The sequence below is a fragment of the Mustela erminea genome, chromosome 8 (genome assembly GCF_009829155.1).
Source record: "Mustela erminea isolate mMusErm1 chromosome 8, mMusErm1.Pri, whole genome shotgun sequence".
NCBI classification, from domain to species: Eukaryota; Metazoa; Chordata; class Mammalia; order Carnivora; family Mustelidae; genus Mustela; species Mustela erminea.
In genome coordinates this window covers 45,943,729-45,954,514 of record NC_045621.1, presented here as the reverse complement: position 1 = coordinate 45,954,514, position 10,786 = coordinate 45,943,729, and the positions used below count along the sequence as shown (strand labels likewise).

Below are 10,786 nucleotides of genomic sequence, written 5' to 3'. Positions count from 1 at the left end.
TTTCACTCCAGGTTGAAACCCTAGGCTACAGGGCAGGATCTGGGGCCCTGAAGGCAGACTGAGGGGCGGTGGAGCACAAGGAAGACCTTTTGGCCCCCTCAGTCTTCCCCTGTCAGAGGACAGGCCATGCAAAGCCCCTGGCCCCCACCCCAGGGGAACCCAGTGCCCGCAGAAGATGAGTCGGGTGAACAGGCTGGGAAGTTGTTTGCAGAGTGGAGGTTTAATGGGACAGTCATGGTGACCCTGTTGCAGAGGTCCCCCAGTAAGCCCAGCTTGGACTGCCAGGGCCCCCAGGCCTCTCCCAGCATGGTGGGCCTAAAGAGAGCACCAGCCCCACCTGCCCTCTTCCCTGTGGGGTGTTACAGCCACAAGACAGACTGTCCTGTCCCACTTCCCCTGGGGCCCAGGACCCCGTGTTCCCTGAGGGGCTAAGGCTTTCTGGGGACCCCTCCCCAGGGAGGTCCACCCTCTCCTCAGTGTCCCCTGACCCTATGCTAAGGGCATGTCTGTGTCCTTGTCCTCTGCCAGGGGCCAACTGAGACTGCCGACCCCGGGGTGGGGTGCAGGGCTCCGCGGTGTGGAGGCGTGCTATGGGGACAGGGCAGCCTGGACGTCGCGGCAGATGTAAGGCACAGTGTGGCAGTAGCCGTGGGGACTGTGGGGCTATCACCCCAAGGGCAGTGCCCGGCGGTCAGTGTCAAGACAGGGAGGCATGGCGTGTGCTGGCTGCTGCGGGCCTGCAGTGCAAGAGAGCTGGGGGGACCAGGTCCACGGGCAGTGCCAGCCATGAGGAGGTCCCTGGGAGAGTCTGCAGGAGGCGGCATGGGCCCCAGGGAGCTCCCAGCCAGAGCCGAGGCACAGTCACGGCATGCCCGGGCCACGGAAGGCACAATCGTGGTGTCTGGGAGGTCAGGGCTAGGCAGACACGTTGACGTCCCTGAGAGAAATGGCACTGCTGGGGGCCTCGTCGCCAAGCAGCAGGGCTGGCGTGTCTGCGTCCACCTCCGAGTCCGCTCCGGCACTGGCCTGCTCCACGCTAGGCTCGGCACTGGGGCCCAGGCCCTGGGACAGGATCTGCTGGATGGTCCTGCGCAGGTTGGGGTGCAGCCGGCCCTGTGTCTGGTAGAACACCTCCAGGGCAAAGGACTTGAGTGCGCCGGTGCAGAGGTCCTCATACAGCGGGATGGTGTACATGCGGGACATCTGGGGAGGTGGGCACACCGTCGCCCTGGCCCTGCCCCAGCCCCGCTCCGCCCCCCACAGCCAGCCTGCCAGCCAGCTCCCAGCCCCAGCCGCACTCCCAATACCAGCCAGGTTCCTGTCCCCCCCACAGCCCCGCCCCACCGCCTGCCCAGACCTGCACTGCCCTCACTCATGCTGCCAAGGCGTCTCACCTCATACACCACTATGGGCCTTCTGCAGAGGCCTCACTTCCAGAGAGCTTGGACTCAGGGGCACTGATGGGGGACAACCCGTGTGGAACGGGGGTGGGGGTGTCTAGAGCCCCTGGAGGCCTGGGATCCTCAGACAGCCCTGGGACCAGGTCAAACATGGGACTGCCTACAGGCCTAGGGCCACGGAGGCCTAGATTTCCAGACTATTCTCCCAGCTCTCCCTCTAGAGGACTGATGGGGTCCAAGCTCCTCCCACCTGGTGTGCCACCGCCCCTCCCATGGCAGCCCAGACACTGCATGTCCCCCACCCGGTTGTCCTGGATGCCCAGGCTGTGGTGGCAGTGTGTGGGGGGGTGCTTGTGCAGGGGGCCCGCACCTGGCTCTCCAGGAACCGCCGGACCCGGTGCAGGTCGGGGTAGTAGTCGTTGCGGACCACGATCTGCAGCCAGCGGATGCGGATCTCAGCGTTCATCGAGTCCAGCAGGGACGAGTAGCACTTGGACAGGCTCATCACCACCTCTGCAGGGCCACAGGCAGGTCAGGGCTGGGCAGGCACACCCCACCCCACCCACCCTGGCAGCTGCAGGACCCACCCTGGGGCAGTGGGGACCCATCCAGGAGCCGGTCTAGGAATAGCGCTGTCTGGAAGGTCTTCCACTTGGAGATGTCGATGGCACTAGCTGAGGCGGCTGCCTGGTCCAGAGGCTCTGCGGTCCACAGCTGGAAGAGGGCCTCCACGGGCCGGGTCAGGCTGGATCCCTGAGACAGGTCCGGCTCGGCCAGTGGGGGGCCCGTGGCGTTGAGCCAGCGCTCGAACTCCAGCCCTACAGGGGAGAGAGCGTCCGGGGGTCCCCCTGGGTGTGAATGTCCCAAGGCCTGGGAGATAACATCCTGGGGTCCCCACCCACGCCAGGAGACCCCAGACGCCGAGGGTGTCGCTGGGTGTGGCTGTCCCAGGGCCTGGGAGCCTCAGGGAGAGGCAGCTAGGGCAGGCTGGGGTCAGCTCTGGCACCTGCCACATTGAGCCACAGGAGTGGCCTCTGTGAAGGAGCATGAGGGGGTGGTGCAGAAGAATCAGGTTGGTGAATATGGTACCCCTGTCCCTCCATGCCTCTCATGGATACCAAACAGTGAGGCACTTTAAACCCAACCTTGGCACCGGGGGTGTGGTGGGAGCAGTGATGGTAGGAGTCGGTGGGTATGGGGGGTGGTCTGCACCATACGGGGGGCTGGCCAGCAGCCAGCTGATAAACTGACAGTCTGCTCTAAAGCCCTGGGCCACTCTGGGGGCAGATGCTGTCCATCCCTCCCACCCCCAAAACTCTTGGTGTACTTATTAACCTTCCAGAGCAGAGCCACCTTGTCCAGACCACCAGCCACACCTCGTTGCTCTCCAGCAAATCTTGGCCTCTCCCTAGACGTCAGACCCCAGTCTCTGCTTTGGCCCCCAGCCCTTGGAGCCCCAGAGACATCTTTATGGGCATCACACAGGTGGGCCAGGCCTCAGACAGCTCCAACGCAAACCTCCCTCTACCCAAGCAACCGTACACCAAGCCCTTTGCACATACTGCCTAATTCAGTTTGCTTGACCTAAGAGGAGCCTCCTCAGGGAAGCCTCCTGGGCCCCAACAGGATAGGAAGCACAGGCTCCTCCGTACCCATGGTGTCCCAGTGTGAGGCTCATACACCATCTGGCTGAAGGAGGGACAGCTGAACTGAAGGGGCCTTTCCCTAGGCAGAAGCGGCAGCCTGTGCAGTAAATCTCTCTGCCATCCTCTCTGCTCCCCCGGTGGGCTAAGGGCCAGCTGGCCACAGACAGAGGGCAGGCAGTGGGCCTCACCTGCCCGGCAGTCCACGCTTTGCTCCTTCAGCTCTGGAAAGAAGCTCAGGAAAGAGTCCAACAGGTCCTGAGCTACCACGCTGGTGAACTTATACTTCTCCACGTAGGCCTACACAGGTGGAGCAGGGCTCAGCAGGCCTGGGGGCTGGGCACACCATCCCCCACTAGAGCAGGGTGGGCACAGAGGCACTGTGTGGCCGTATGGGCCTGGCCAAGTGGCTGAAACGGAGAGGGAGCTAGAGGGAGGAGGTGGTGTCCTGCCCTGCTGCACCCAGGACAGGAGGCAGCCCCGGGAGGTGGGGAGGGGCTCGGGGTGGGCGGAGGGCAGGACTGCTTACCCGGAGAAAGTCATCGAAGCGCTGGGGGTCTCCACAAAGCTGGGACAAGTAGTACACGAAGCAGTAGCCCTTCTCATAAGTAAACAGGTTCATCAGGTGGCTGGGGTTCACCCCTGCAAGGGGAACACCCATAGGTCTGGGCAGTGTTCCTACCCCAAACAGGTCTCCCAGGATGGTGAGGGGGCCCTGGGGGGGGGTCACATGCTGTGGAGCAGGAAGGGCTGAAGGCCCTCATGTACCTGGATGCCCAGGAGTGCAGTAGGGGGGCCTGCCCTGCCCGGAAAGCCTTGGCAGAACCCGAGGGCCTACATGACATGATGGTCAGTGCTCAGAGCCCAGGAGAGAGGGTGGCAGGCTGAGGGAGCCTAAGGGAGGCCTTCCTAGGGCTGGGGACACCTGGCCTGGCCTTGGCAGGGATTCAGCCAGAGACACTCTGGCCAGAGGAAGCAAGGGATGGCAGGGTAAAGCCCTACAGGGTGATGTCTGCAGGGCCTGAGGCGAGGCCTGGTGGGAGTGGGTACCTGGCTCCAGCTTGACCTGCAGCTTGCTCACTGGACTGTCCTCCCCAAGGAGTTTCATCTGCCTGTGCAGGGCATCCAGGCGGAAGGCCGTCTCCAGACAGGTGAAGGCAGCCCCTGGACGGGGGCAGGGGGACAGTGCAGGCAGCCTGAGCACCTGGGCAAGTCTGAGGCTACTTGCCCCAGTGGCTCCCCACCCTGAGCCCCATGGAGCAGACCCAAGGCCACCCTGCTGGACACACACATGCTGGGGTACAGGCTGGACTCTCAGCCCCTTGGTGGCACCAGCCTCCTGCTACCGGCCCTCCCTGCCCCCCACCCCACTACTGAGGGCTGGTCACAGGCAGTACCGTAGGTCTCGGTGGTGATTCGGCGCTGGGCGTAGGTGGCCAAGCCCTCGCTCAACCACATCTCCTCCCACGTGGCATTGGTGACGGCATTGCCGAACCAGCTGTGGGCCACCTCGTGGATGACATCGATGACCAGGAACTCATCACTCTCCAGGATGGAGGAGATGATGAATGTGAGGCAGGGGTTCTCCATAGCCACGATGGGGAAGGAGGGGGGCAGGAAGACAATGTCGTACCTGCTCGGGGTGGGAGGGTGGGCAGATGACCCAAGGCCGCTGTGGGCCTGGGTGGTGCGTGGCTCTTCCTCCCCAGTAGGCCCCAGTTCACCCCTTGGGAGGGCGGGACTTGCCCTCTGCCTCCCCGGGACATACCTGCCCCACAGGTACGGCCCGTACAGCCGCTCGGCTGCGCTCAGCCACTGCTCCACTGCACCCGACAGCTTGCTGGTGGCCGTGGGCAGGAGGCACGGCTCGGCCCATACCCGGCTCCTATCACAGGGCGGAGAGGGCAGGCAGAGGCTGACCGGCCCCCCAAACCCGCTCCCCGACCAGGTCTCCCCTCTCCTATGGGCCCAAATGCCCCGCCTCACTTGAGGGCTACCCACCCCCCCAGCCCCCCCGCCCCCCCCCCCCCCCCCCCGTAGGCCCTTCCCATGGCAACGGCCAAGACACATGCTGACTTGGGGGCTGGGATTCACCCATCACTGACTTGAAAAAACCCGCCCAGGCTGGAGGGTGCGTGGGGCTGTGGTGCGGCTCCAGCAGGGGGATAGGCCTGAGGGGGGCCCTGAGGAGGCTAAGAGCCCCCAGCTTCTGGGTTGGGGATGGGCAGGTGCGAGGGACCTGGCAGGGATGGGCTCTGGCTGAGGCAAGACAGGGCGGGGGGTGGGGCTGGTCCCCATGCTGCGGGGTCCCCCCGGGGCAGCCACAGATGCAGGCCCCGTGCCCCGCCCGTGGCAGGACTTCCCCAGAGCCTGGGCTCCCCCGGTGGCAGCCACTGCAGGAAGCGAGCAGCAGTGGCCCTACCTGGGCCCGATGTCTGCCGGCTGGAGGTCCCCGGCCACAAGGGCCACGAGGTAGGCGGGCACGGGGTGCTCCATGTGGAAGCGGTAGACGCCCTCCTCCTCCACGTAGGTGCTCTGCGTGGCGCTCATCAGCACCTGCACCCCCGACGGGGCCTGCGTGCGAGGAGCCCCCACCCATCAGGGCACCCTGCGTCCTGGATGGGGAACCCCACGCTCTGGTGGAAAGCCCTACAACCCAGGCCAGGGAACCCCAGATCACGACTAGAAACCCCACATCCTCCAACAGGGCATGCCCTATCCAGGACGGGCAATCCCATGCACCCTGTCAGGGTGACCTATGGCAACTCCACACCCCAGGTCAGGAAACCCCATATTCATTGCAGGGAGCCCCACATCCCCAATGGCGAGCCCCGCGACCTGGGCTGGACAGCCACATCCCCGTCAGGGCATCTCTCATCACAAAGAGTCCACACATTCTGCTGGCAACCCCTCTCTGACTGCCCCCTCCCACACTGGGCTCCTTCCTAGAGGGTGGTGAGGAGGCAGGCCAGGCTAGGGGATGCTGACCTTGACAACAGCCGAGTAGGTGCACTTGACCGCGGGCGTGTCGAAGCAGGGGAAGAAGGAGCGGTTGCACACGGAGTGGCCCTGGGTGAAGACGAAGGGCTTGGCGTTGCCATAAGTCAGCTCAGGGTCCAGCCACCAGATCTGCAGGCAGGCGGTGGGCAGGCATCAGCCAGGGCCACCCTTCCCACCACAGTGAGGCACCAGGGCCCCTGTCTCACGGAAAGGGGATGGGGATGCCAGGAACCCCCCTACCAACCATGCCTCACTCCAGGAAGCTGGGCAAGTTTCCAGGAAAGGGCAGGGCCTTATGAGTGGCCCCAAACCTGTGGTCCTGCTCAGGCTTCTTGGCCCAGAGCCTCTGGGGGCAGCAGATGGAGAGGAAGACAGCGAGGGCCCGGGAAGAGATGGCCTGCTTGGGCTCCTCCAGGGCCAACAGCCGTTCCTGGTCACCGTCACCTACCCAGCCCTTAGTGGACCTATAACGTGGCCAGCAGGAGGCTGGGCACCTAGGAGCCAGCCCAGGGGGTCTCCTGGCCCCAGCCCCTCGTCCAAGCTTCCGAAGGGAAACTGAAGCAGTGTCAAAGACACAAGTCCAAGTTCTTACAGGCCGGCAGCAAGGAAAGGGAGCCGAGAACGTGAACATGAGAGAAACTGGTGCTTCCTGATGACCCCACATACCGGAAGGGAGCTCCTGAGCCCAGGGCCACCACCAAGCATGGGATCAGGCACTTGGAAAGGATGGGCTGGGCAGGCCAGGAGTGGCCACGGGAGGACTGCTGGGGCCTATGTGTGGCCCCCTGAACTCTGTTCTCCCCACATTCCCCTGTACTGGCATGTGATCACTGGAGCAAACTAGATTGTTCCTTGTCTGCTCCAGTGACCAAGCACACAAGTCTCCACCCAGGAAGCACCCCCCACCCACCCTCTGCAAGTGATGAGCCCGTGGAATCCATGGCTGTGGACCCCCCCACAGTGGTTCATGCTGAGATCGCAGAAGCGGTGGACCACCAGACCCAGGAGGGGCCGCCACCCCCTCCCCTGCACCACCACCACAGACCACAGCCCCGGGTGGATTTCCAGACGGGGCAAGTCTGCCTATTTGGTTCCGGCCAGACTCCTGGCCAACGTTCACCAGTTTCTTTTGGAAACTTCCTTTCGGCTGCTTCGTCTCTGTCCCCTCACTTCGGGAAGCCGGCAGTTGTATGTTCTTTTCTGCTGACCCCTCATCTCCCACCTCAGGCTGCCCCATTTGTGCAGAAGGCCCGTCCAGGGAGCCTGTTCAAAACTGCAGAGTCCTGGCCCCTGACCCAGAACTGCCAGGGGCCCGCACCCAGGAATCTGCGTTAAGGAGACTCTGCAGCAGATCCTGCTTCAGGTGGTCCTTGGCTCATGCTGGGGATAGGCGCCCACAGTCCCCCAGACCCCTCTCCCACCACAGCCTCCCCTCCCACTAACCCCTCCCTTCCTTGGGCTATCTGCAGGCTGCGCCCAGCTCAGGCTCTCTGTTCCCACCACCAGCATCCACTTCTCAGCCCAGCCAGAGGGCCCAGCTAGCACTGCTCTCTCCTTAGCCTAGCTGAGACCAACGGGGGCCACAGTCCTCCCTGGGAGTGGGGGGCTGGCACAGACCCCCAGGTAGGCAAGGCCCGGCCCCGGAGGTGAGCCGCCAAATTCTTTCAGGGTGCAGGGTCCAAGGGGCTGGTGAAGGGGGAGGCTGCTGACTCTGGACGCCGCAGGGCAGGAAGAAAGCTGTTCTTGCTGGGGTGGGGGCAGGGTATGATGTTCAGGAATGGGATACAAGAGACAAACTGCCTCTGGAGGGGTGGGTCCCCACTCCCAGGAAGCTGCAGCCTCGCCTGGCACTGGGACAGGTTTAGGGATCTAGGCCTGAATCCTAGAACAAGCTAGAGAGAGGAAGAGCCTGAGCCCTGAGGTGTTCCTGCAGGATGGTGGGGGCCCGGGGTCAGAGGCCAGAGCCTCTGTCCTCTGCAAGTGACCCAGCTGGTGGGCCTAGTCCCCTAGTCCCCATGCCCACAGCTGCACTATCTGTGGGGACCATGATGCCCCTCTCTGCTCCAGTCACACAGGGATGACGGCTGCTCTCACTGGCCTGCCCCAATCTCCAGCGGCCTGGCATGGGTCCCGGCCCCACCGTTCTGCTGGTCATGGTCTTAAATGGACCAGACGCAAAGGCTGCAAGCTCCCAGATTGAGGTCAGGGAGAAGTATGTCTCTGTGTTCTCACTGCCATGCGGGAGACACATCTGCCACCCGTCAGAGCCCCAGATTACCTGCGCAGGCGGCAGGGGCCAACAAAGCAGACCAGCAAGCTGGCACACTTGGGGGAGCTCAGGGCAGGCACTGTGGTGGTGGGGCCTGCTGAGGGTTCCAGGGAATCACACTGGAAGCCCACAGGTGTGCATCTGGTCCAAGCTCTTCCCATCCGGATGTCACCTTGGTGGCTCCTGGCCAGATGCCACCACCCCACCTGTCCCTTTGCATGCTACAGGCAGTGACAGATGGAACCCCCAGGGCCTCCCAGAGCTGCGTGCACGCTGTATCCGTGGGGGGAGAGCGATGTCGCATGTGTGCTGTCCACATGGGAACCCAGGCAGGCTCCATGCTGCAGGAGTGAAAGGGCCTGCTCCGTCTTAAGGGTCTCATTGCGGCAGACCCGAGCCACCCGGGCTTTCTGGCAGAGCCTCTGGGGTGGTGGGTGGTGGGTGCCCAAAGCCCTGCAGAGCCCACGTGCGTATCTGCGGGGCACCCGGCCGCAGCCCCTGCCAGTCCTCACCCACAAGGCCCAAGGCACAGAGCCAAGCCGGACTCTGTGTGGCTCTGGCAGCTCAGTCTCTCACGCCACCTCCAGAGAGCAGATCAGCTGCCCCTGGGTGCTCTGAAGACCTATGTCACACGGAGGCCCTTGTACGTCTGACACCACCCACCGGCTGGCCCCTGGTGCCAGGCTCCAGCAGAGGTCTGGACTGGCTCGTACCCACTGGAAGCTGTCCTCATCCCAGGGCAGGGACAACCCTAGCACTAATGAAAGGAGAGGTCTCCCTGGGTGGCATGCTGTCCCTTGCCCCCCTCCACTAGGCCAGCACCAGGACTCTCACTGTTTCTAAGGTTCCTAAAAACTCCCCAGGCATCCGCTGGAAATCACTGTGGGCACCTGAACAGGACTCCAGGGCCAGGTGGAGGGTGCCAGGCCAGAGGCCGCAGGCTCCCTGGGGCCGGGCTGGCTCCGCCCTCTCTGCAGGTGCCCTAGGGGCAGACCGCTGGTTAGGGCCCCCTTGGCAGGCAGCGCGGGGAGAGGCCGCCTGGAGACCACCCTGAGCCCCGGCCCCGCGGACTCACGGCCGGGGCGTCGGTCGAGGTGTAGCGCAGGATGACCTGGAAGGGCTGGTGCGCTTGCAGCTCGGGCGGCAACGTGACAGTGAGCGAGGAGCCGTAGTCGGTGAACGGGTCCACCCTGAAGGCCAGCGGGCAGCAGGCGGGCTCAGCGCCGGGCGCCCCGGGGAAGGCGGGCAGTGGCGGCGGCGGCGCGGGCCCGGGCCCGGCGGCCGCGAACGCGAAGGCGCAGGGGGGCTCGGCGGCGGCGGCGGCGGGGGCGCGGCGGAAGGCGGCCGAGTGCAGGCGCAAGGCCGGGTGCGCGTCGAGCACGAGCGCGCGGGGCGCGGGCCGCAGCGCGCACAGCTCGAGCACCAAGCAGCCGGCCAGCTCGCGCGCCTCGGGCCGCAGCTCCAGGCCCAGCTGCAGGTGGCGGAGGCGGAAGAGCTGCGCGCTGGAGGCCGAGGCCACGTCCAGGGCGGGCGGCGGCTCCGGCGGCGGGCGAGCGGGCGCGGCCTCGGCGCCGGGCGCCTTGCAGCAGCAGCACTGCGCCGCCATAGCCGACCGCGCTAGGTGAAATCCATGGGCGGCGGCCGCGCCGGGCCGCGGAGAGCGGGCAAGGGGCGCCGGGCGGTGGCGGTGGCGGCGGCGGGGCGCGGGCACAACAGGAAGTCGCGCCGGGAGCCGCCCGGCCCGGCCCCGTGCCGTGCGCCGCCCCGCTCGGGCTCCGCTCGGCCGCCGCCGGGGGCGCTGTGCGCCGGGCCGGGCCGGGGGAGCCGGGGACGCCGAGCGCACGGGAGCGGGGCGGGGGCGGGGGCGGGCGGGGGCGGGCGGGGGCGGAGTGCTCGGGGGACCCGAAGTCAGGGACGCTCTGCTTGGGGGCAGGCCGGGGAGTGGGGAGCTGGAGGCGCCGTGCGTGGGAAACCTGGGAGCGGGGGACGGCATGTGCCGGTGCGCGGGCCATGTTGGGGGGTTCGCCGGGCTGGGAGCCGGGGGAGCTGTGTGCGGGGCACCAGGGCCAAAGTGAGAGGGGTGGGCCAGCAGACCGGGGGTCCTGGGCGCGGGTGCCGGTGTGTTGTGTTCTGGAGGACCAGGGCGCACGGGGGCTTGGGGGCACCAGCTGCCCAAGCGGCCTCCCAAGCCCTGTGCTCTTCTGCCGGGACTCCTCAGGGTTGCTGTGGGCGGGTTCCTGGGGGCAAGGGCTGCCTAGTGCAGTCTCTGCTTCTTCAAAGCCAGGAGGTGCATATACGCCCCCCCCCCCCCCCCCATGAGACCAGTGGTCTGTGTTGTGGCCCATGCTGGAGCTTGGGGGCCTTAGGGCTGTGCTGTCTGATAAGGTGGTTCTAGCCACGTGTGGCTGTTTAGATTGAAATGAAATACAATTTAGTTCCTCCCTGGCATAGCCGTGTTTCAAGGTCTCTACGCG

The 10,786-nt window shown here is 65.5% G+C and overlaps 1 protein-coding gene across 1 annotated transcript; it reads right to left on the bottom strand.

Annotated features, from left to right (window-relative positions):
• Positions 1-201: 201 nt before the first annotated feature.
• On the bottom strand, positions 202-10,042 carry RNPEPL1 (arginyl aminopeptidase like 1). Its single transcript, XM_032355392.1, has 11 exons — positions 9,388-10,042; positions 6,032-6,172; positions 5,466-5,617; positions 4,812-4,928; positions 4,441-4,676; positions 4,094-4,207; positions 3,573-3,685; positions 3,235-3,343; positions 1,988-2,218; positions 1,771-1,913; positions 202-1,203 (listed from the first exon to the last, which is right to left on the bottom strand). The coding sequence occupies exons 1-11, from the start codon at positions 9,916-9,918 to the stop codon at positions 916-918; spliced, it is 2,175 nt and encodes a 724-aa protein (XP_032211283.1). The 5' UTR covers positions 9,919-10,042; the 3' UTR covers positions 202-915.
• Between the last annotated feature and the right edge of the window lie 744 nt (positions 10,043-10,786).